General features: G+C 42.1%; 2 protein-coding genes across 2 annotated transcripts; both read right to left on the bottom strand.

Moving 5' to 3' along the window:
- Positions 1 to 80: 80 nt before the first annotated feature.
- On the bottom strand, positions 81 to 1,041 carry LOC136492892 (L10-interacting MYB domain-containing protein-like). The gene is made up of 2 exons (XM_066488944.1): positions 736 to 1,041; positions 81 to 641 (listed from the first exon to the last, which is right to left on the bottom strand). The coding sequence occupies exons 1-2, from the start codon at positions 1,039 to 1,041 to the stop codon at positions 81 to 83; spliced, it is 867 nt and encodes a 288-aa protein (XP_066345041.1).
- A 9,689-nt stretch (positions 1,042 to 10,730) lies between these two features.
- On the bottom strand, positions 10,731 to 13,403 carry LOC136493969 (subtilisin-like protease 4). Its single transcript, XM_066490094.1, has one exon. The coding sequence runs from the start codon at positions 13,153 to 13,155 to the stop codon at positions 10,900 to 10,902; it is 2,256 nt and encodes a 751-aa protein (XP_066346191.1). The 5' UTR covers positions 13,156 to 13,403; the 3' UTR covers positions 10,731 to 10,899.
- Positions 13,404 to 22,917: the final 9,514 nt, after the last annotated feature.

Genomic DNA, 22,917 nt, shown 5'->3' with positions numbered 1-22,917 from the left:
TGCAAGAAAATAAAATGTAGCATACGTGTGACAAAAATAAAATGTAGCATACATAAATGACATAACTCTCCCTACCATTTCTACTTTTCATATTTATCGTTGTACTTCCTCCTAAGCCAATTGAACCTAATCTCATTAGTAGGCAAGGTCATGAACATCTCCCTTTGCTCCTTCTTCACAAACAATTCAGACACAATGTAATGTTCATTGCTATCATAGTCGGCCCCACAAGCAATCACAACCTCGATCACTTCATCAATAGAGTATTTTCCATGTCTCTTCAAAACATATTCATTGGCTAAACTTGCCATACTTGTTACTGCTTCTTGAATTAGGAGTGCATTTCTAGACTTCACCTTCTTGCCACATCTTTCAACAGGCCTAGCCAATATCTTGCCACTTGCAGGTGGAGGAGAAATACCAATATCCTCCTCTTGTGTTCCAGGAATGGAATCATCATCTTGTGGCTCAAAATTGGTTGCATCATCTTGTGTCTCATCAACATTTTTGGTTGCTTCAACATTCACAACATGAGGAGACCAATGATCAATACTAGTAGTAGTGATGTTAGCAAAACACTTGGCTAAGTCATCTTCATTCTCAAGGCCCTTCTTTTTGAACTTTCCACAACCCGGAATGTCCTAAAATAAGCAGAACAACACATATTATTATAAGTATTACCAATAGATTTGTCATATGGAAAACAAATATAGCAAAAATTTTGAACCAACTTACAGCTCTAGCTTTTTTCCACCATTCATCATCCATAGCAATAGTCTTCTTTATAGGATCCCAACCGGTCCCTGTTTGCCTCCACATTAGTTTCTTCCATGCCTTAAAATCTTCCTTCAACTTGTCTGATTTGTTCTTGATCTGAACCTTAGTAGCCACAATTCCAGTCCTTTCTTTGAACCCTTTCTTAACCTCAGTATAACCAAGTGCATTCAAGTGTGTGTTTGGCCAATTTCCTTTTCCAACTTGTTCGACAAACAACATACACAACACTCGAGTGTTCTCCAAGTTCCAATCAATTTCAGGCATCTATCGAACTCACAAATTTCATATTAGAAGGCAAGTTATCTATCTTCTGTTACCAAGACTCTAATCTATCCAACAGGCTAATTTCAGCAAACAAGACTCTAATGTTATAGAAGCTAGTGCACACTTCAGTTGCTACAATAATGCATCGATCATGTAATTGCATATGACAAATCTGTAGCATTGAACGGCAATAATTTCAGCAAACAGAGCATGTAGCCCAATTCCAGCAGCATCAAACGGCAGCCAAAAGGCACTGATAGAAAAAACAAAGGAGGCACCATACCTTGTGAACAGCGGCGGGGGATCTCTGGATGACTGTTGGTGGGCCTCTACGGCTGTCGGTGGGGAGCTACGGCCAGCAGGGGATCTCCGACGGTGGGAGGATGCGGCCGGCATTGGGGCTTTATGCGGCAGGCGGTGGGCCTCGTGCAGACATGGCAGGAGGCGGAGCTAGGTGGCCGGGTGGGGCTAGGAGACCAGTGGCGGGCCTCTGCGGCCGTCAGTGGGGAGCTGTGGCCGGCGGGGGATCTCCGACAGTGGGAGGCTGTGGCTGGCGTCGGGGCTTCTACGGCAGGCGACGGGCCTCATTTAGGTATGGTGGGAGGCGGAGCTAGGCGGCCGAGCAGGGCTAGGAGACTAGTGGTGGGCCTAGGGCAGACGACAGCGGGGCTCAGCCAGCCGACAGCGGGGGTGGACGGCGGCCGCCGGTCTACCTAGCGGCGGCAGAAACCCCAACTGTGCTGATCTTGCGAGAAGAGTCAGGACGGAGAGAGGCGCGGGACTAGGAAGAAGGGATGCACGGGGGAGACTCGGAGAATAGAAGCGAAACGTTTTTTTTCATGTAACCAGTTGCATTGGTGGGTAATTACTCATCAACTCCATGAGGAGGTTCAAAAGATAGGGTTCTAGAGCAGCAAAAGAGGTGCTCCAAAACCCCACCTCCATTTGCACTACAACTCCATGGAGTTGGGGTGTTTGGCTAGATTTTTTGATAGAGTTGCTGGAGTTTAGGAGTGGAGCCATGCCAAACAGGGCCTTAGTTCTGGTTCAATTTTGGAAGAAGAGTTCTTCAAATTGTTGATCAGTTGTGCTAATTCGTTGGCTTTCTGTTTGTTAGAATTCTTTTTGGCCATCAAAGCTTCACGGTCAATCAGATTTCTTTGAGCCTTTTTCACCTTGGGAGCCTGGTCTTTGATATTGGATATAGGTATCAAGGCCTCAGCAAGATTTGGGGTCAAATTAACCTTGATGGCCAAGAAGATTCTTCTCATTGGGTCTACATCCTAGACCAAATCGGCTATATTTCCCTCGAACATTGTCAGCATGTCTTTTAGCTGATTTTTGGTCTTGTCTGATAAAGTCTCTTGGGAAGAAATGGTTGATGAACTAATCTCACTTTCATCTATGTATTCTTCAAAGTTGAAGGAGTAGCTCAGAGCTAGAGAATTAAGTGCTTACATGTGAACAAAAGGAGTTTTATTAGAAATGGTAGATAGGTTGATAATGAGATGAATGGTGAGGAGAACACAGTACCTTTTCTAGAAGAAACTCTAGCTAAGGAGAAGGAACAACCAATGATGTGCCAACATCTTTTTCAACATTTGGTTGAATCAGCTCTGGACTTTCAATGCTGGTGTCTATAGGCATCAAGAAGTTTTTTGGTTTATATTTATTATAGAAGGACAAGAATGAGCATATGAATTTCTTACCATTGACTATTTGCTGAGTTGGAGAATCAACGGTTTGGGTATCAGCATCAACAGGATCATCTTCAACCATTGGATTGTTGGACTTTTGCTCTTGTGTGGATGTTTTCTCAGGTGGTGTCTGATAAAGGAGAATGATCAGAGAAGAGTGAGGATTACATAAGATTAAAAGGCTTGGGGAGATACCTTGGTAGCATCAGGAGGTGAAGTAGAGAGGTTCTCATCTTCTACTATTTTGGGTCTATCAGAAGCATTGGTTATTTCAATTGTAATTGGCTCTTTAGGGGGCATAGCCGATGAGAAGTCGATAGACGCCGATTCAAATGCTTGGGACAACAACTCGGCACCCAAGGCAGATTGAGATGCAATAGTCAATGGCTACAAGAAAGGCGTTGAATTAGAAGTTGGATATCATCTTAAGAGGAAAGATAAGTTAAGTTGCCTGAGCAATTGAAGATTTTGTTCTGCGAAGTCTCTTCCCATTGGTGGTTTTCTGAGTTACACCTTGGGTTGCCTTGCGTTTTGAAGATTCATATGTGAGCATTATTGGGGCAGCTGGGGTTTTCATTAACTTTTTTAGAGTGGGTGCGGTTGATCCCATTCTTGAGGCAGGACATGGTGGATAATATTCTATGGGATGCCCTTTCCTGTCCACACTTGGCGGATCAAATTCGGTATCCTGCAAAAGAGTTTGTTAGATGAATTGATAGGAGAACTTGTTAGATAATCCTTTTGAAAGAAAAGTAGTAAATTACCTCACTATCAGAAGCAAATTCTTCATCCAGGGCTAAACAGTTGGGATGAACTGGACTGCAAAAGAGGTGAGAGTGCCATTCTTGCCACCAGGAATCAAACAAATTTGAGGAGAAGGTAACCCTTGTCCATTCATATAAGCAAAGAGAATGGGGTTCTGATCCTAGTTGAAAAATTCTAGAAGCTTCCATCATCTCACTGATACCTTCTCTTGGATTCAGAGTGTTCCTAAAGAATAGCCAAGGAGGTAGTTGACCAAGGCCGAATTGATGGGCCAGAAAAGAAGGATTATAGAATTCATAAGTTAGGAGGTTATCTGGGAGGAAAGAACCAATAAACATTTTGCCATAGCCATGGCGAAATTCGGCTGGCAGTACACAAGGTTCGATAATACAACTAAAAATTGCAGGAGCTATTTCATCCGAGCAACCTATTTCAAATTGAAATTTGACTGGTAGAACTAGTTCATTGTCTTCATCCTCATCATGAGGCAGCCAAGTCAGGATGTTTGTATCAAACCCTTTGAAATTTTTCTTGAAAAGGTGGCCTATATCAACATCGATTGTTATGGCTGATGTAGCTTCACCATAATTCATACACTGTCGAGTTCTTCTTTTCCTTTATAATCTTCAACAAAGTTGAAAGAAGGGAAGCTCAGATTCCTGAGATTGGGTCTTACAATTTTATGCATGTACAAATTTAGCCACAATTGTATTAACCACCATGGGCCCAAGATGGTTTGCACTGGTTCATTTTTTAGTAATTGAACAGATACTTGGTGCATTAGGTGATAAGCAGACCCCAGTAGATATTTTTTGAGGGGGATTTCATTGCCGACTGTTAGACGTTCTGCCATATATTTATGATTATATGTTGGTCCGCAAGATGACCCACAAAAGATGAATTTTTCCAGCCACATGTTTAGGAAAGCTACATGCTCTCTTTCATCAACAATCGATTCATCCCCAATATGGTTCAGAATATAGCTTGCGCATCCTATGCAATCTGATATTTTGGCTAATTATTTGGACCCAACACTTAAGAAATCATAGGGTTGCATTGATCCTGTTGTTCTAAGGCCGGTCAACTTGTAAATATTAGCCAAAGTGATGGTCATTAGACTGTGACAAAAAACGAAAGCATTAAGAGTGTTGGACCAAAAGTAAGATGCAGAAATCAAAAGTGAGTCATTCCTTTCCATTCCAGACAGTGAGAGTGTCAGGCATTGATTCAAGTCATAAATTCCCAATCTCCAGCCCTTTTCTCTGATACCCTATGGAACCAATCCGTCCATCCCTTAGGCATTTTGGGCCAGTTTCTAAAGGGAGTTTTGGTGTTCCAAAAAGACAAATCTACTACTGATTGTTTGAAGGGGATTTGGTTGGTTTCTTGATTAATGAAATCGGATGGATCAGGGTCACCCATGGGTCCATGATAATAGGCATTGGGAACAACAACTGATGGAATCAGAATTTCGTTCCTCATTTCCTAGAAACTAGTTGGGATGAATGTAAGAAAAAGGAAAATACAAAGTAGCGGCTAACACTTGAAAGGCAGAAGTTTGAAAGCATACCTCAGGAACATGGTCGCTGATTGCCATTGTAGCCAAAATGGATCTGAATCTAAGGAAGGTTACTTGAATGGCAGTTTGGTAGAGCAGAGGATGTTCTAGGGTTAAGGCTTTGGCAGTGGCGGCTTTAAATGTTGAAGTTTGCTCAAGAAAGAAGGGGAAAGTAAGCAGGCCAAGCGATTTGGAAATGATACTATTGGGGTATTATATAGAATTTGGCCTGAGAGATCAGGAGCCATGCATTTATTTTGGAAGGAGTAGTTGCAACACGGTGAATAGATGAATAGGATTTTTGGAATAAAATTATTTTTATCCAAAAATTGGGGGGCATGTGTTTACACCAAAATTTGGGAAGAAGAACGCGGAAACTCGAAGCTTCTATGATTGTGTCATCAAGGAATCGATTAGATGTAAATCAGTATCAGCTGATTTAGATGTGATGTCAGAATCGACTATTTTATGGATGACGTCAGCAGACGGTGTTAATGGGCTATACTTGAGTGGCGCCAGGAAGATGTGTCGGACTCTACGAATAAGGAAAATTGGGGTCCAGGTTATTTTTAAGTGAGGAAGTTTTCTTTTATTCCAAGAATTGTAATAAGTCGTATTTGGGTAGGATTCATGTTTAGGTTTCGGGTATAAATATTAGACCCTGGTTATTGTAAGAAAAGACAACGAACATTCAATCAATACAATCTTTTTGGCTTTCGCCATCGCATTAGGAGTAGGAGTACTATAGATCTCGGCAAGTTCTTCAACAAACAAGGCTGCATCGACTGATCAACCTCCAGCTTGCTTGTGAGTACCGTCACGACTTGTATTTTGCTTGTAAAGCTGCATCAACTGATTGGTCTTTTATGAGCCATAATATAAGTTAGTTATCGATCTGTATCGTAGTTTGTAAGGCTGCATCAGCTGATTGATCTCTTATGAATTATAATATAGATCATAGTTATCAATCTTGTATTAAATAACTTATTGTTTAATACAATATCACCGGTTACTGAATCTGCTAAGATTAGTAAGATTTTCCTTGCTGTTTTTGGTTGATTCACCTGTTATCGATCTTGCTATAATTAATGTCTTATTAATTATAACAAAATCACCCGATTGAGATAGAGATAGGTCGGCATCATATCATTTTAATTAGTCATCCTTTGATCTGGTCATGCTTCAAATCTTATAATTGATGGCTTAATTCCTCTAGCTAGATCGGCTATTTTATCTCTATTCCAGTCAAACATAGTATGCATCCAAAGACATGTTTTAATCTTGAATAAACTCACTAGTTAATGAGATCTAATCTAATAACACTACCATAGCCGCATCGATCCGGTCGAACCTCACTTAGATTAGAAATTATCGATTAGCAGTCTTGTTCATAATCAAGATATGTACTATGTTTGTTTGCTATGACTGCAACTGCTATTTTAGCCGATTTGCCTATACTCTCACGCATATAGCATGTTTTCATGAATCTATCAACATATAGATGGTTTTATAGATTCTTTGGCTTTAGTTTATTATCATTATCATAGTTGCATCGATCCGATCGAACCTCACTTTTGATAATAATAGATTAGACTCAAAACAGTTTATAGAATCATTTATATTAGATAGTCGATTTGTTCGCATGTTATACTCTTTTCATCAAACTTATGGGCTCGACGCTTGATATCAATCATGTTCCATTTAGCCAATGATGCTTTCTAATGTTCCATGAGCATTGGTTATTTTGATTCATATCATTATCATTTAATATTAGCCGATAATCCTTGATTTAAAGACCTTCATTTCATGAATACGCTAGATATCGACTATTTAGTCGATAGCCTCATTGACTCGGCTATCTAGCCGTACATTTAGAACTATTTGGTGCAACATCGACATATTGCACCTTAAATTACTGATAAGATTTTCTCTCCTTGTCAATTGCAGGTCAAATTGACTGACACGTCATTGGGTTTTTAGAATTGGCTGGTTCTGTGTTGAAGCCAAGCAAATCTCTAGTCTCGTTCCAATCAGATCTTTCGGCTTGCTGTGTGTTGATTACATCGCCACATTTTTGTGTCAACACGAGGATGTGAAGTTCGTAACCCCGTTCATTTCACCACCACCCTCGCTCGAACCCAAGCCATGTCCCTCTGGCCATCCAAACATTGTTGTAAATGATGGTCAAAATCCAACGTTAATCCTACACGGTAAATCCCTTTGGAACGAAAACTCCTGTGCCATGGACATCTTGCTTAGGGGCATGGGCTCCTACGAGGATCCCAACCTCCTTCTAATCCTCGTTCATAAACTCTTTAGGAGGATGGTTGTGGATGATTTTGTTTACTATAAATATTGCAAATCTCAGGGATACGCTGTGAAACTAACCTTGCAGCTTGAACTTCAGTGCTCAATGTTTGGTGAGGAAGTGGGGAACTAAACCACCATTGTCAGCTAAAAGATGAGTTCCAAGGTCAAGCTTATGACCATAAAAACACTGCCGGGAGATACCCCGGATTATCATAAAAACAATAATATAATAATAAAAACAGGGAAACAAAACAACTTTCTTGGCAATAAAAGCAAGAACATGTTTTTAGGTTAGTATGCACCTTCGGGTATTCTTGCTAACCCTTTCAGGGTAAGAACAAGAAGAACAGGGGACATGCGATGCCTAAAACCACGGGGCTGCATCAACTAAAAAATGATGTTAGCTACACCTTGCTGAAAAAAAGGAGCTAAAAATTATTATGAAAGAAAAAGAGAAAAAAGATAGAGAAAAGAAGAGAGAGAAGGAACCACAAGGCGAGTTCTCCTCTGAACCTTTTGCTATCACCAAGGCCCATAAACACTATTTGTGTGTATAACCTAGCCTTGGTATTTGACTAAGTGGGACAATACGTGATCATGCAACCGTTGCAGCAACTTCAAGCTTCATCCACATATGTTGCCGGTAAGAACACTCAGGTATGCAAAGGAAAAATAAATGTTCACCAAACTCTTCCACTCATATTTGTCTCCATAAGAATATAACCGGATCATAAAAACCATATCTTCCTTGTTTATGTTGTATACTCTAGTTTGGATATACATACGTTGTGCATCCATAGGCTTTTTAAATTAAATGTGGTGCTTAGGTTAAAGTAGCCTTCTTTAATCAAAATTTGGAATGGTGTTGAAATTTGTTTAATGAACTTTGAGTATTACTTTCATAAACAATAGAAGTAATCTACTATGGAGATAAATCAAGGCTATGCTTATTGTTGCAAACGTTACCTTAGCCTTGTTCATGCTAAATGATAAAAGTAGGGTGAACACATAAAAAATAGTAATAAAAAAAGTAATAATAATTATAATAAAATTAAGGCTCCCCAGTGTTTTCAGCTAGTAGAGCCTTTGTTTGTTTCCACTTTTGTTTCTCTTTATCAAATAAAACAGGTACAAGAATAAGTGTGGGGGAGATCTCTCAAGCATGATAAACACACATTAGAGATCTCCCACCAACAGAATCTTGCACATACATCGAACGATCCAACATGCAAGAAGGACAAACAGATAGTCCCAAAGAGGGTTGCCTAAACTTTTGGTTTAGTCAAACCACCTCTGACTTAGCTCCTTCCTCTTCAACGATGGTTTGTGCAACTCTGCCCTCAACTCCCTACAATTTTGAGTTTGAACAAACATAAATCTTTATCACTAAAATTAAACTCAATTTATCTTTGCTATCTCCTCCTAAGGAACAATGCCCCTATACACCACACTTCATTTAAATTTTTGAAAAGTGACATGTTCATAACATGTTTAAGATAGAAGCTTGCATAAAGTTTGTTCCATATACATATACTTATGCTTGTGGGAAAATATTCTAATAGGATAATCATGTTGACTAAGTTGTTATGAGGTGTGATATAGTTCTGACTTAGAAATCATACCATTTATATTCGAGGTACTTGGAGAATTTGTTTTGATAAAATATTATAAAACCTTAGTATCACGTACTCCTCAATTGGTGAGCAATTCATACCAAAGCCAAATTTGACATCTTGCAAAGTTTCTAAGCCTTCCACACATGCTGCTTGTTATTGTGTTGAGTTTGGTCAAGTCTTGTTGACCCTTGTTGAGAGATTTATCATGCTCCCAAGATCAAGATCACGTACACCCACATATACATGTTGCTCCTACACTGGGAGTACGCAAAAACATGCCTCCATCCACCAAAGATTCTGCTCCTACACTAGGACTAGACAAAAAATTGTTTGTTAGGCAAATACTCCATGTTCTAAAAAGATAAAGATCTCTCTCCAAATATGTGGTTTAGAAGGAGAAACATTGGCTATGCAAAAGCTTAAAAAAATATGGACACATACAGGTCCAAGTAAAAAAAATATGGACACATGAAGGTTCAAGCACAAAAAAAAAATGATGAGCACATGAAGGCTCATGTATTGAAAAAAGAAGGAAGATAGTCATGTTTCAAAATAATAAGTTATAAAGAGAGATCACATCTACAAAAGGAGTATAGTTTTAGTTTACCCTTTTTTCATGCACATGCACATCTTGATCTAAGAGTATGGCACTTCTCTCATCAGATCCTCGATTTGACTTTACAACATATGCAATACAGGTATGCTATATTGTTCATCCCTACCAAAAGCTCCACAAAAACCTTTTTAGAAGTAGGAGAAGGCAAAACATTGCTATGCTTTGGTAAGGATTTATACACAATTGAGTGATTTGAGAGTGCCATTTGAGTACAAAGTGAACTATGCTTTTTTAAGAGAAGCTTTCAAAACTCCAAGTTACTAAGATATGAAATTGGAAGATAACTTTGTTTCGAGAACTGTTCCGCTTTTCAACAACCTAAGGAAACATGTTAGCTAATGCCATAAATCCCACTTGTGTAAGGAATGTGTTAGAATAACTCTTATGTAAGCCATATATCTTAGGACGTTATGCTCATGATTACCTTCATCTCTAAGGTTTGCTCGAGGATGAGCAAAGGGCTAAGTGTGGGGGAGCTTGTTGGCAGTCGTTAACTACAATTTCTAACCGCCAACTTTTATATAAAAAACTGTTAAAATAAACAACAAACTTAGAATTAGAACTTATAACTAATCAATTCCACGAGTTTTGGTGATTATTCATTTGTAGAAGAACATGTCGGGATTATACAAAAATTGGCCTAAAGTATACAAGAAATACAACATTATAGACACCCGACACGAGCCCAAAGGAGGAGAAGGCCCATAGCTAGGCAAAACAGGACCCAGAAGAGAGGAAAATATGGGCAAACCCAAATCAAATCACCTTGTCTCCGCGAAAGCGCTACATAGGCCCACTCTAGAAAGCCAGAGCCTACGTCACACAGGCTCTTCATTGCTAAGGGCGAATGGTCTCCTCATCTGCTAACTAACGAATGTACACTCGAGATTAATCTAAAATTAGTAGGTATCCTAATTAGGAACTGGTGATCTGTATCTTAGAATAGCCTTTCTAAAATCTGTATCTTAGAATTGCTACTCGTGTAGGAGCATGGCTTGGATAGTTGGATAGATAAATATGGCTCTCGTCAGAACATTCGAACAAATACATGTTTATATAGCCAATCTAAAACATCAAAGATAGCTCTCACAGTGCGGGACCACCATTATATTAGTATAATTTAAATTGACAAAAGGACATACTATTAGAGAAAAAACAAAAGGACATACGTTTACGAGCTGACTGAAAAAGAAACAAAATGATATAAAATCTGCACGAAGAACGAACAACCTTTCGATTAGGTGGAAGTGGCAGGAGAGCATCCAAGAGCATCGAACCCAATTGCGACTCTGCTGATCATTCAAATGTGATGGAGATGGGGCTTCTCACGGTGTGCTTGTCGGTCACCCACCGGAGCGCGCCCTGAACCACCTTCGCGTTACCACTCTGCCCTCGCAGCACGGACACTGTGAAGCTCTGCTCCTGGTTCGTCCCCGTGAACTGCAGCGACCTCGGCTCGACGTGCACCATGCCCGACGGCAGGTCCACATAGGGGTAGTACACAGCCGGCGCCTCGCCGACGTTCCTCACCGTCCGGTGCACCACCGCCACCGGACTGGCCGTAGAGTTCGACGCCTGTGGGAACACGAGCGAGATGGAGGGGTAGTTCAGCGCGTGGTCTGGGATCACCCTGATGGCCGAGCAGTCCACGGCGCGCCGCGCGATGACGGACACGTCCCGGCTCGCGTAGACGCTGCAGAGAAAGCGCACGTAGTCGTCGGGGGCGATGTCGTAGACCAGGCCGGGGTCAACGGCCTTGACTGGATTGACGTGGCCGGCGCCCGTCGCGAAGAAGTCGGCCGGCAGATGTTGCTCGTTCACTATCGGGTTTCCGGAGCGGTCGATGGGGTCAGCTGTTGTCACAATAGCTGACTTGATCGCCGCCGGTGACCAGGACGGGTGCTTGCTCTTGATCAGTGCCGCGACGCCGGCAAGGTGCGGTGCCGACATGGACGTGCCGGATTCGAAGTTGAAGGTCGGTCCGGGATTCGCCGACGAGGATGCGGGGTCGACCTGGAACGGCCACGCCGCCAGTACGCTCACGCCGGGGCCCGTGATGTCCGGTTTCAAGATGCCGGGATTGCGCTGGCTCGGCCCGCGCGAGGAGAAGGAAGTGATGGCCGGTGCCGGCGACGTGCCGAGAACCGTGCCCTGAAAGAAGATCTGCGCCGTCGGATTCGCCGTGGAGTTGATGTACTTCCTGATGGCGACTCCGGCGGCGTAGCTGACATGCGAAGCCGGGAGGACGTGGGCGTCGGCGAGTGTGCTGTAACCGTCGGGGAACTCGTTGGCCAAGATCATGCCGATGCCTCCGGCTCGTTTCACCTCGGCACCTTTGTCAAGCCTCGCGACGTTGCCACGGTCACAGAGCACGATCTTGCCCTTGACGTCGAAGCCGTCCAGCGAGCCGTTGCCGCAGAACTGGGCGTCGGCTGTCGAGCTGGCACCCGCGTAGACCAGCGGGTAGAAGACGGCCGCCGAGATTTCTTGCTGGTTCACCGACTCCCCGTCAAACGAGAGGCCGTTACCGAGACGCACCTGGGAACCGATCAAACGGTCCATGGTGCTCGCCGCGACGGTGAGCATCCACGGCGCGTCGTTGAACAGCGTGCTGGCATTTGGACCGCTGTTGCCAGCTGAGATGCTGACGAAGACACCCTTCTCGACGGCGCCATACGTGCCAATCGCGAGGCTGTCTTGGTAGAACGGTGTGTCCGGAGAGGTATCGCCGAGAGATATGGAGAGAACGTCACAGCCGTCGCCCACGGCCGCGTCGACGCCGGCGAGCATGTCGGCACTGGTGCACTCGTCGCCGCACGACCTGTACATGGCGACGTGAGCGCGTGGCGCTATCCCCGAAGCGGTGCCGCGGCCCTGGCCGAGCACCTGGGCTCCATGCACGACCGCTCCCGCCGCGGTGCTCGACGTGTGCGTGCCGTGGCCGTCGTTGTCGAGCGGTGAGGGGTCGGACTCGAAAGACCGCGCGCCTATGAGCTTGTTGTTGCACGCCGAGCCGTTGAAGTCGCAGCGCCCCTTCCACTTTGCCGGCGGTGGCGGCATGCCATCGCCGCTGTACGACGGGTGGTAGGGAAAGATACCGCTGTCGACCACGCCGATGATGACGCCGTCGCCAAACCCTGAAGCACTGTGGTTTATGGCGCTCACGCCCTCCTGTGGCAAGTCCAGCCCGAGGAACCGAGGCGTGTGCGTCGTCAGCAGCTGATAAGCCACGTTCGGCTGCGCCGCGAGGAAGCCTGGCGTGCGGGACAGCACGTCGAGCTCCCGCTGCGTCAGCCGGGCGGCAAAGCCGCTGGCGACGTGGTGGTAGGCGTGGAGAAGCCGGCCGTCCTCCGGGAGGAACGACCTGTACCACGCCGTCCGGTCGTCTGGTATGGCGAACACGTGCTTCTCCGGCGGCTGTACGTGGACGATGAACGTGCGAAGATCGTCATCGCCGGTCGTTGTCAACTCCTCGGCAACGATTGAAGTAGCAAGGAGAACACACGGCATAAGAATGCCGAGCAAGGACAGCTTGCAGTAGAAGCTTTCCATTGCTGCGGGCTTGCTCTAATGTAGTTTGCCTGTGCATCCATGCATGGGGTCCTTTTATACAAGACAAGATCAGCGCGTGCATTCACTAGCTCATTGTTAGAGACGGCTGGCTTTTCGATCACCGTTCGTGTCTGCAAATTGATTAAAGCCGTATACGTACAAGGCCGGCGATTTTTGTTGGGAGAAGCAGAAGCGAGTACTTGGAAGGAACCGTGAGGATATTAGGAAATGTTTGCAAGGACGGCAATACTGTGTCTACGATATGGACATGGAACCTTGCGTCGTACAGCTGCCTGTGTGATTCGATGCTGCTCAGCTTGGAAGCTTTGCAAGATGACAATAGGAAATCTCGAGGACCATTATGCACCACTTTCCTGACAATAGGGGCTGGGAAGGCCACTGCGCCATCCGGCCTATGCGACTCACGGAAGGGAGGGGAAGGGAAGGGATAAGGAGGGGTCCCACCATAATTTGTGAACAATTTATAATTTTTTGAGTAGTTTGACGGATATTTCTCTGATACATGTAATCCATAAAAATAATTTGTAATTTTTTTTGAAAAATTTGGCATTTATTTCTCTGAGATCTGCAATCCGTAGAAATAGAAGTTGTGTTATCCTCGAATTACATCACTCTGTTCGATAAATTACACTGAAGAATCATTGTAAATATAGTAATAAGACAATGTAAATATAGCTAAAAGACAGTGTAAATACATGGGCAAAAATCAGTTGTCAGGAGCTTCCAAAACATTTAGTTGCCAGGTAGACAAATCCAGTAGTATATATCTCTACCTATATACACAGATACATATACATATGGACCTTTTCCAATTCATAGGCGAGGTGAACATCGCACCAGGTTTCATCCAAGTTGTTAGGCAATCATACCTTTTATGTATTTTTTTATAATGACATAGGTGAATAGATTTCAATATGTTGTATCTTTGACATCGGGTCATAAGGGCCAAATTTCAATATATATACAGGTGGGGGACCCCCCGGGTTGACTTCATCCAAAAAAAAGTTATTAAAAAATAGATCTAAAGATTATTGTTGACTGAAATAATCAGGGCCTTTCAAATTAAAGGCAAGATGTTTCTAGGATTCATATTTTTACTAATGTGTCTTGTGAGGATTAATATTAAGGCTCTGTTGAAGCCTCTAAGTAGTAATAATTGTATAAGATAAGATTAACCTATCTATATTCCTTATAACACAAAACTCCACTGCAAGTTTCATCTTATTGGATAGCGATCTATGTCATTAACTAGTAATCTATAAAGCTTCCAATTCATATTGGCGTCTAAATACGTCTGTCCATTGATAGCTATTCATCATCTTCCATCCCAATAACAATATTAAGAGAAAACCAACTAGGTCGATAGCCATTCGCCATCTTCCATCCCAATAACAATATTAATTGATGTCACACGCCATTTTAAGGACAAAATCGGACGTAGAATGCTATGTGTTCTCAGGAATCAGTCACACGCATAAGACGATAAATTACAATAATATAAAGAGACAATGCTTTATTATATAATGAACAACAATATTATATAGAGACAAGATATTTATCAGAGTAGTAGAAACCTAAATTCTAATCGGCCTCCAAACACCACAGAAATGTTTGACTGGGGGTACATACGCCTAGCACTCTTCAAAAACTTTAACCAGCTCCATCTTCTGGCAAGCAGATATAGAGCCCCTTTCGATATGGCACACGCGCATAGAAAAGTCCTTATGGTACATACATTGGAACAGACGTCGTACTACACCCATCGTGTCAAGCCCATTTTGCTCCTTTTGGTAACCACTAATAAGCTAGAAAAGATCCTCATACTTGACTAAAGCAAGAGCCATATAGCAATCATGGTTGCACTGTAAGTCCCAGATGATCACTTAAAAAAAAGTCCTTAAAGAGATGAATCTAGAGCACCACAAAAATTGTGCTCTAGCCCCGTTGTTCATTGTTGCTAAAAATCATCTTTTAGTGTTTATTGCGTATTCTATTAGTTAAGTTACAAGATCATAGTATTTAATTGAGCACTAGCGCCTTGCAAAAGAAATTGAGCACTAACATCATACTAACCAATGCATAAACCAATAGGAGATAAGGTACAAGTACAAAGCTAGGAAATCCTTAGTGGTAATAAGGTAGACACATGAAGTATGATTTAAATAGTTAATGCTGAATAGGTAACAAGGATGATCCTATGTTATACTTGCCTTTTACACTTGCTTTCCACTCAAGGTAACTTACAGAAATTCTACAGTCTCCTCTTCTACAACTTCTAGCCTCCAGTGCTTACGTACGACTCTCTTCTACTCGCCTTTTACACTTGTTTTCCACTCAAGGATGATCCCATGTTATACTTGCCTTTTACACTTGCTTTCCACTCAAGGCAACTTCTCATAGAAATTCTACAGTCTCCTCTTCTACAACTTCTAGCCTCCAATGCTTACGTACGGTTCTCTTCTACTCGCAGCAAACACCAAGCATTAAAAAGGCATACTATAACAGTTACTAACATGTAGAGCTCATTTCTACGATCACGTGAGTGCAAAAACTAACAAAAACGAAGCTACAATTAAAAAGATATGAGATTTTAAAGTTTTAGGGGCAATTTTGTAAATAACAGGATTTATTTGTAATTATTTTCCAAAAACCAGGGACCAAAATGTGATTTTTTTGGCCCACACAATTATTTTATAAATTCTAAAATATTCATTAGCAAAAATGCCATTTAAGAACTATTTTATTAAATAAAACACATTTTAAAAATAAACTAAACTCATTTTCATTTCTAGTTGGTCTAATACAGAATTAAGGGTAGACATCAGGGGCTAGCTCAAAAGATTGTACAGACTCAGAGAACAACTACTTGATTCTAGAAAAGGCAGGGGGTAGATGGTAAAAAGCTGGTGATCGGAGTTTGACCTACTGATGTGGAGGTTGACTAGACACGTGGCGAGAGGTGATTGGTCGGAGATGATGACGTGGCCTCCACTTTGACTCAATGTTGACTCCGGTCAAGGGAAGATCTTGGCCGTGGGTTTTAGATTCAACGACTGGAAGGCGGCACCCTTGCCAGCTCATAGCACATGGAGCAAAACGAGCTCCCCACAGCGGCAACCTCACCGGAGTCGGCAGGGATACGGGCTCCGATGGTAGAAGATTGATGGAGAGTGCAGAAGGTAGAGAGGAGGACATGGCGAGTCTCCGGTGGAGGTTTTGTCGGTAGGGAGACAACAGAGAAGAGGATAATTAGGTTAGCGCAAGTGGCTTGCAGCCATGGCGGCTTGCGGTGGAGCTCGAGAACGGCGGTGCGGGCACGAGACTGATACGGTGTGGAGTAGCCAGGTCGACTCGGGGTCTCATGGTGATGCCAGCTAGGGAGAAGAGAGGGTGCGTGGTGGCTGGAACAGTTAGATTGAGAGAGCTCAATCGTGAACTTGTCAATGGCGGTACTGGTAGTGGTGGGTGTGGGTGTTGGAGAGAGGGATAGGGCTCGAGGAGGGGCAGGGTGGATGTGGCATGCTTGTGCGGTGCCAAGGCCATGCTTATACTTGGACGATAGTAGCCCATCTTTATAAATCGACAGCAGCCCCAATTTTTTAAGAATGCTACAACATTTGGATGGAATTCCCGATGGCTACAATTGAGCATTGTGATAGAGAAGCGAACCAAGTTGCTCATGAATTAGCTCAGCAAGCTTTTGTTTCTAAAGCTATTTGTATTTGGGTTGATTCACCCCCTAGTTTCATTTTTCCAATTTTATCGAATGATGTTACAATCTTATCAGATGAATGAAAGCTTGCCTGATGGCATTTTCAAAAAAAATGTAATTACTCTCATAAAAACCACCGCCCATCATTTCTTCCCTGATTTTGCATCAATTTTCATGCACTTCTTCATTTCCCTAAAATACTATTCTTACTCTATTTTTTTCTTCTCATATTTTGGATGTCAATTTCGTCCTTCATTAGCAGCAATTATTGTGGATGGGACGCATTATCGCTACATGTAGTGCCACCCATCATCTGTGTATTTTCATGCCTCAATGGAGAACGAGAAAATGCTTCAAACATCAAACTCTATGAGAAAATGAAACTATATATGCCCTTCTTTGTTGACTAACTATTTATCAATTTTTTTTCCAAAAAACATGCTCTCTGATTAATGAAGGTGGGTACCCTTAGCGGTCGTCTCCGTAAATAGTCAGTGGGCCTCTAGGAAAATGCCCGCTCCTAAAAATCATCTATGAAGATGGCCGTCTTAAGGAAATAGTCTCTAAAAATCATAGAGATGGATGCCTTAGGACACCTGTCTTTATAAATCAATTTTCAAGTCTCTGAAAATCGCTACTTTCAGAGACGAGCATTGTTGATGGTAGTTAACATTTATCACAAACCATCAATATACCTTGCAGAAATGACTAAAATAGATCACCAACATAGACTTAGGGGTTTAAACTGATAAATTCCACGAGTTTTGGTGAATCTGTATTTCCAGCAGGATTTAATCAGAAAACCATCAAGGGGGACCTATTCGTCAAAGGAAATCACGGTATTCCACCGTGGGATCAACGTGGCAAGGTTCTAGAAGACTCTAGGAGGCTCTCCACCGAAGCGGGGCTCAACCCACTGACATGTGGGGCCGGCCAACCCCACCTAGAGGCCACCCGACCCCTATGGGCCCTACCTGTCATCCTCTTTGTTATGTCGGTTCTCCACGGTCTCCTAGGATGCATCTCAACCGTTATTTCAAGTTGGTTTGATCCTAGGGCTAAGAATTGATGCTCTAGGCTATATATATCTATCTGCACCCCCTCAGGGCATGTCTCATTTGATCCTGAGAGCTGAGAAGTCAGAAACCCTAATTCATATGTCCACCAGGATCAGGGCTAGCAATCAAGAGAAGATTAGTCCTTGATAGGATCTAGTCTTGTATTAGAGATAGAGAGATAGAGTGAGAGGGAAGAGTTTTGGAGGAGTCCCGGCCTGTCGGTGCTCTCTCTACGGTTTGTACCCTAGAGGGATCAAGTTCTTGTAGAGCTTGCTTCTGAGATTTCTCTAGTAATCGACTTCTAATTCAAGTAAGCATCTTGTTCATATTATTCTTCAGATTTGTGACTCTCTTTTGAGTACTTTAATCCTTGTTGCTCCTAGGTTAAAGTAGTATTCGTAGTGTAAGCATGGTGCTTAGCCTCGGTTACTCATGGATCTACCCTATTTTTCGGATTGGTGGTAGCTCACGAGGGTGACTCTTATAGCCTCGTTGAATCCTCTATAGTCCACCACTTGTTAGTAGGCCTAGCAAGACTTTGTTACTGTAGGAAACATACTCTGCTTGTGTTTTCTCTAGTAATATCCTCAGAATTGAATAATAGAAGATAAAGCTTACCGAAGTTAGAACTAGAAGACCTTAGCAGTCTCCTCTATGCTCCTATTATCTAGCCTTGATTATGAAGTTGGGTTAAATTAGAATTAGTTACTCTCACCTCTGTTCCTTTGGGTTCGATATAAAACTGGGTTACTCTCGGTGAAGTGCTACAATGGTATAATATCTGTACGCTTGCAGATTATTCTATGTGCATTAATTTATACCAATAAGCATTTCTGGCGCCATTGCTGGAGAACAGTTGCTGAGTAAACTTTGAGTCTAGCTTAACCATGTATTATACTTTTATCCTTTTATATTTTCTTTCCTTTTACCATGGATCTAGAATCCACCCCTATCAATCAATATGGTGCCCCTACGGGCACAAGCCTACAACCACAGGAATCTTCAAAGCCTATCATAGCACCTAGCTATGAGCTATGCCCGTGGTTAATCAACATGGTTTAGGATCAACCCTTTTTAGGTGAAGTCGATGAAAACCCCTATTCTCACTTTAATGAGTTTGAGCAAACCTGTGCATGCCTACACATTGAGGGTATGTCAGAAGAAACCTTACGATGGAAGCCCTTTCCATTCTCTTTGATAGGAAAAGCTAAACATTGGTACAATCTCACCATTGAGAGTAGACAAGGAGATTAGGAAGCCCTGTGCTCTAGCTTTTGCTTGCAATTCTTTCCCATCTCCAGGGTAGTCAGACTTTATTTAGAGGTTCTAGCTTTTAGACAAAAGAGAAAAGAATCTCTAGGGATGGCGTGGGAACATTTTAATACTCTCATTAAATTGGCCCTAACCTTGACATTCAAGACCTTATTCTTCTTCAACACTTTTATATGGGTCTTAATAGAAAAACCTCAAGACGTCTTAATACGGCCTCAGGAGGCTCATTCTTACATGTCTCCGCCAATACGGAGAGAAGCACTCTTACTAAAATCTTTGAGGACGCCCCTGAAGAAGTTAAAGAGAAGCCTTTAGAGGAGGAATCTCAGACAGCTGAATCTGATTCCATAGAAAACCCATCTCCATCTTTAGTTATCTTAGATCCTGAACCATTAAAAAAGGAGGAAACTCCAATTTTGGATTTTATGCTTGAATTCGAGGATAAACTTTTTGATGAATATGGAAATACCTTGAATTATTATACTATGAGGAGACCCCAGAAGTCTAGGAAATCATCATCTCATGAAGAATCTTTAGACTCTTCTGAGGAAGCTTTCCTTAAAAAGACTACGAAAAAGCTAGTATCTATTATAAGTAATGAATGGTTAGAAGAATCAGAGCTTTCCTCTGATGTGATTCGCTTAGATTCACCTTCTATATCCATTCATTGCCAAATTAATAGAGCTCCTTTCGATGCTCTTTACAATCCAGTTGTGGGTGTTAATATCATGTCTGCATCTTTTGCTCATGATTTATTGAAACACATACCATTAACCCCAACAACAAAGTTATTGAAAGGTCTTTCAAGACACATTCTCCCAAGTTTGGGGATACTTTATGTCCCTCCTATCTAGGTAAAAGGAACTAAGGTTCATCTGAGGTTCTATATCTTTGATATTATGGAGTTCGACCTGTTGATTGGACAACCAATTGAAAGACTTATCCAAGAAGGACAAACAGAGAAGTTGAATATAAGACATGGGAAAAACTTTAAGCTCTCTATACCCATTACTCATTCTATAAATGCTGAGACTGAGCCATTTCCTGAGGAAGATCCAATGGAAGAGGTTAAGGTTGCATCTCTTAATGACTTGATCAAACCCAACCTTAAAGATGATGGCCAGTTCTTCATCGAAGAGGAAGACGAAAATCTCATAGACCCTGAACCTTTAGATGAATTGTTGGAACCACCTAAGCCCACCACTGAGCTTAAACCCCTACCTTCTGGTCTTAGATATGCTTTTCTCAATAATGATCAGGATTCTCCTGTGATCATAAGTGATAAACTCTCCCAAGAAGAATCCCTCCGCTTGTTAACTATCTCAGAAAAGCATCGTTCTACTTTTGGCTACTCACTCCAAGACCTTAAGGGAATTAGCCCTGCTCTTTGCACCCGTCGCATCCCTACAGATCCTAACTCTTTACCTTCTAGGGAGCCCCAACATAGGCTTAATAATGCGATGAGAGAGGTTGTTAAGAAAGAAATTTTGAAACTCTTGCATATCGGGATCATGTATCCTGTGCCACATAGTGAGTGGGTAAGCCCTGTTCAAGTTGTGCCTAAAAAGGGAGGCATGACGGTTGTTAAAAATGAAAAGAATGAATTAATCCCCTAAAGAACCATCACTAGATGGTGCCTGTGTATAGATTACCAAAAACTTAACAAGGCAACAAAGAAGGATCACTTTCCGTTGCCCTTCATTAATGAAATGTTAGTGCGACTGGCAAACCACTCTTTTTTCTATATCCTTGATGGGTATTCAGGTTACCACCAGATTCTGATTCATCCAGATGATCAAAGCAAAACCACTTTTACATGTCCATATGGAACTTATGCTTATCGTAGACTGTCTTTTGGATTATGTAATGCTCCATCTTCTTATTAAAGATGCATGATGTCTATCTTTTCTGATATGATTGAAGAAATCATGGATGACTTTTCTGTTTATGGAAAAACTTTTGATGATTGTCTTGAAAATTTAGACAAGGTTTTGCAAAGATGTGAAGAAAAGCACTTAGTCCTTAATTGGGAAAAATATCATTTCATGGTTAGAGAATGCATAGTGCTTGGACACTTGGTGTCCAAACGAGGGATTGAGGTAGACAGAGCTAAAATTTAAGTAATTGAACACTTATCTCCTCCCGTAAATATCAAAGGGATCCATAGTTTTCTTGGTCATGCTGGGTTTTACCATCGCTTTATAAAAGATTTTTCACACATTGCTATACCACTAACAAATCTTTTGGTTAAGGATGTTCCCATTGAATTTGATGATGCGTGCTTGAAATCTTTTAACATTCTTAAGAAAGAACTTATCTCTACACTAATCATTCAACCCCCTGATTGGTCGCTTCCTTTTGAAATTATGTGTGATGCTAGTGATTATGCTGTGGGGGCAGTTTTGGGACAAACTAAAGATAAAAAGCATCATGCAATTGCTTATGCTTGCAAAACTTTGATAGTACCTCAACTTAATTATGCAACAACTGAAAAAAACTCCTAGCTGTTGTTTTTGCTATAGATAAGTTTAGATCCTACTTAGTAGGAGCTAAGTTGATTGTTTATACTGATCATGCTGCTTCGAAATACCTGCTCACTAAGAAAGATGCTCAACCTCGATTGATAAGATGGATTTTGTTACTCCAAGAATTTGACTTAGAAATAAAAGATAAAAAGGGAGTAGAAAATTCTTTTGCTGATCACTTGTCTAGAATGCAGTTTGAGAATTCGTAGGATCTGCCCATCAATGATTCTCTATGGGATGACATGCTCTACATGGTCTCCAAATCCGACCCGTGGTACGCAAATATTATTAACTTTATGGTTGTAGGTTATGTACTACCAGGGAAAAACAAAAGGAAGCTCATCTACGAAAGTCATCTCCACATATGGGATGTACTGTACCTCTTCAGAGTCTGCTCTGATGGCCTACTTAGAAGATGTGTACCGGCAGAAGAAGGCATAAAGATTATTGAACGATGCACTCAACACAATATGGAGGACATTATGGTACATTCTGCACTCATTCAAAGATTTGGCAGAGTGGATTCTTTTGGCCAACCATGTATGAAGACACAAAGGACTTCATTAGGAGATGTGGAGCATGTTAGAGGTAGGAGAATATCAATTCAAGAGATGCCATGCCACTCACCAACAACCTCTAGATCGAGCTCTTTGATGTCTGGGGAATTGACTACATGGGACCATTTTCAAAGTCAAAAGGCTATGAATACATCTTGGTGGTAGTTGACTATGTCTCCAAGTGGGTTGAAGCCATGCCATGTAGAGTTGCTGATGTAAAGAACTCCAAGAAAATGTTTGAAGAAATAATATTTCCAAGATTCAGAGTTCCGAGGATGGTGATTAGTGATGGAGGCACTCACTTCACTGACAAGACCTTTCACAATTACTTGTCAAGACATGGGATCCATCACAACGTTGCTACTCCATATCACCCTCAGACAAGTGGCCAAGCAGAGACAACAAATAAACAAATCAAGAATATTTTGCTAAAGACAGTCAACAAGATGGGGACTGCATGGAAGGATAGACTACCCGATGCACTATGGACCTACAAAATGGCCTATGAAACAACATTGGGGATGTCACCATATCAATTGGTCTATGGAAAGACCTGCCATCTACCTGTCGAGCTAGAATTCAAAGCTCACTAGGCCATCAGGCGATGGAACATGGAC

The sequence above is a fragment of the Miscanthus floridulus genome, chromosome 11, assembly GCF_019320115.1.
Source record: "Miscanthus floridulus cultivar M001 chromosome 11, ASM1932011v1, whole genome shotgun sequence".
In the NCBI taxonomy this organism is placed as follows: Eukaryota; Viridiplantae; Streptophyta; class Magnoliopsida; order Poales; family Poaceae; genus Miscanthus; species Miscanthus floridulus.
This window is presented reverse-complemented; position numbering and strand designations above follow the sequence as displayed.

Coding starts and splice junctions, on each gene's coding strand:
- LOC136493969 (XM_066490094.1), bottom strand. CDS start 13,155: ATGGAAAGCTTCTACTGCAAGCTGTCCTTGCTCGGCATTCTTATGCCG.
- LOC136492892 (XM_066488944.1), bottom strand. CDS start 1,041: ATGCCTGAAATTGATTGGAACTTGGAGAACACTCGAGTGTTGTGTATG. Junction 642..735: donor GGTGGAAAAAAGCTAGAGCT/GTAAGTTGGTTC, acceptor TGCTTATTTTAG/GACATTCCGGGTTGTGGAAA.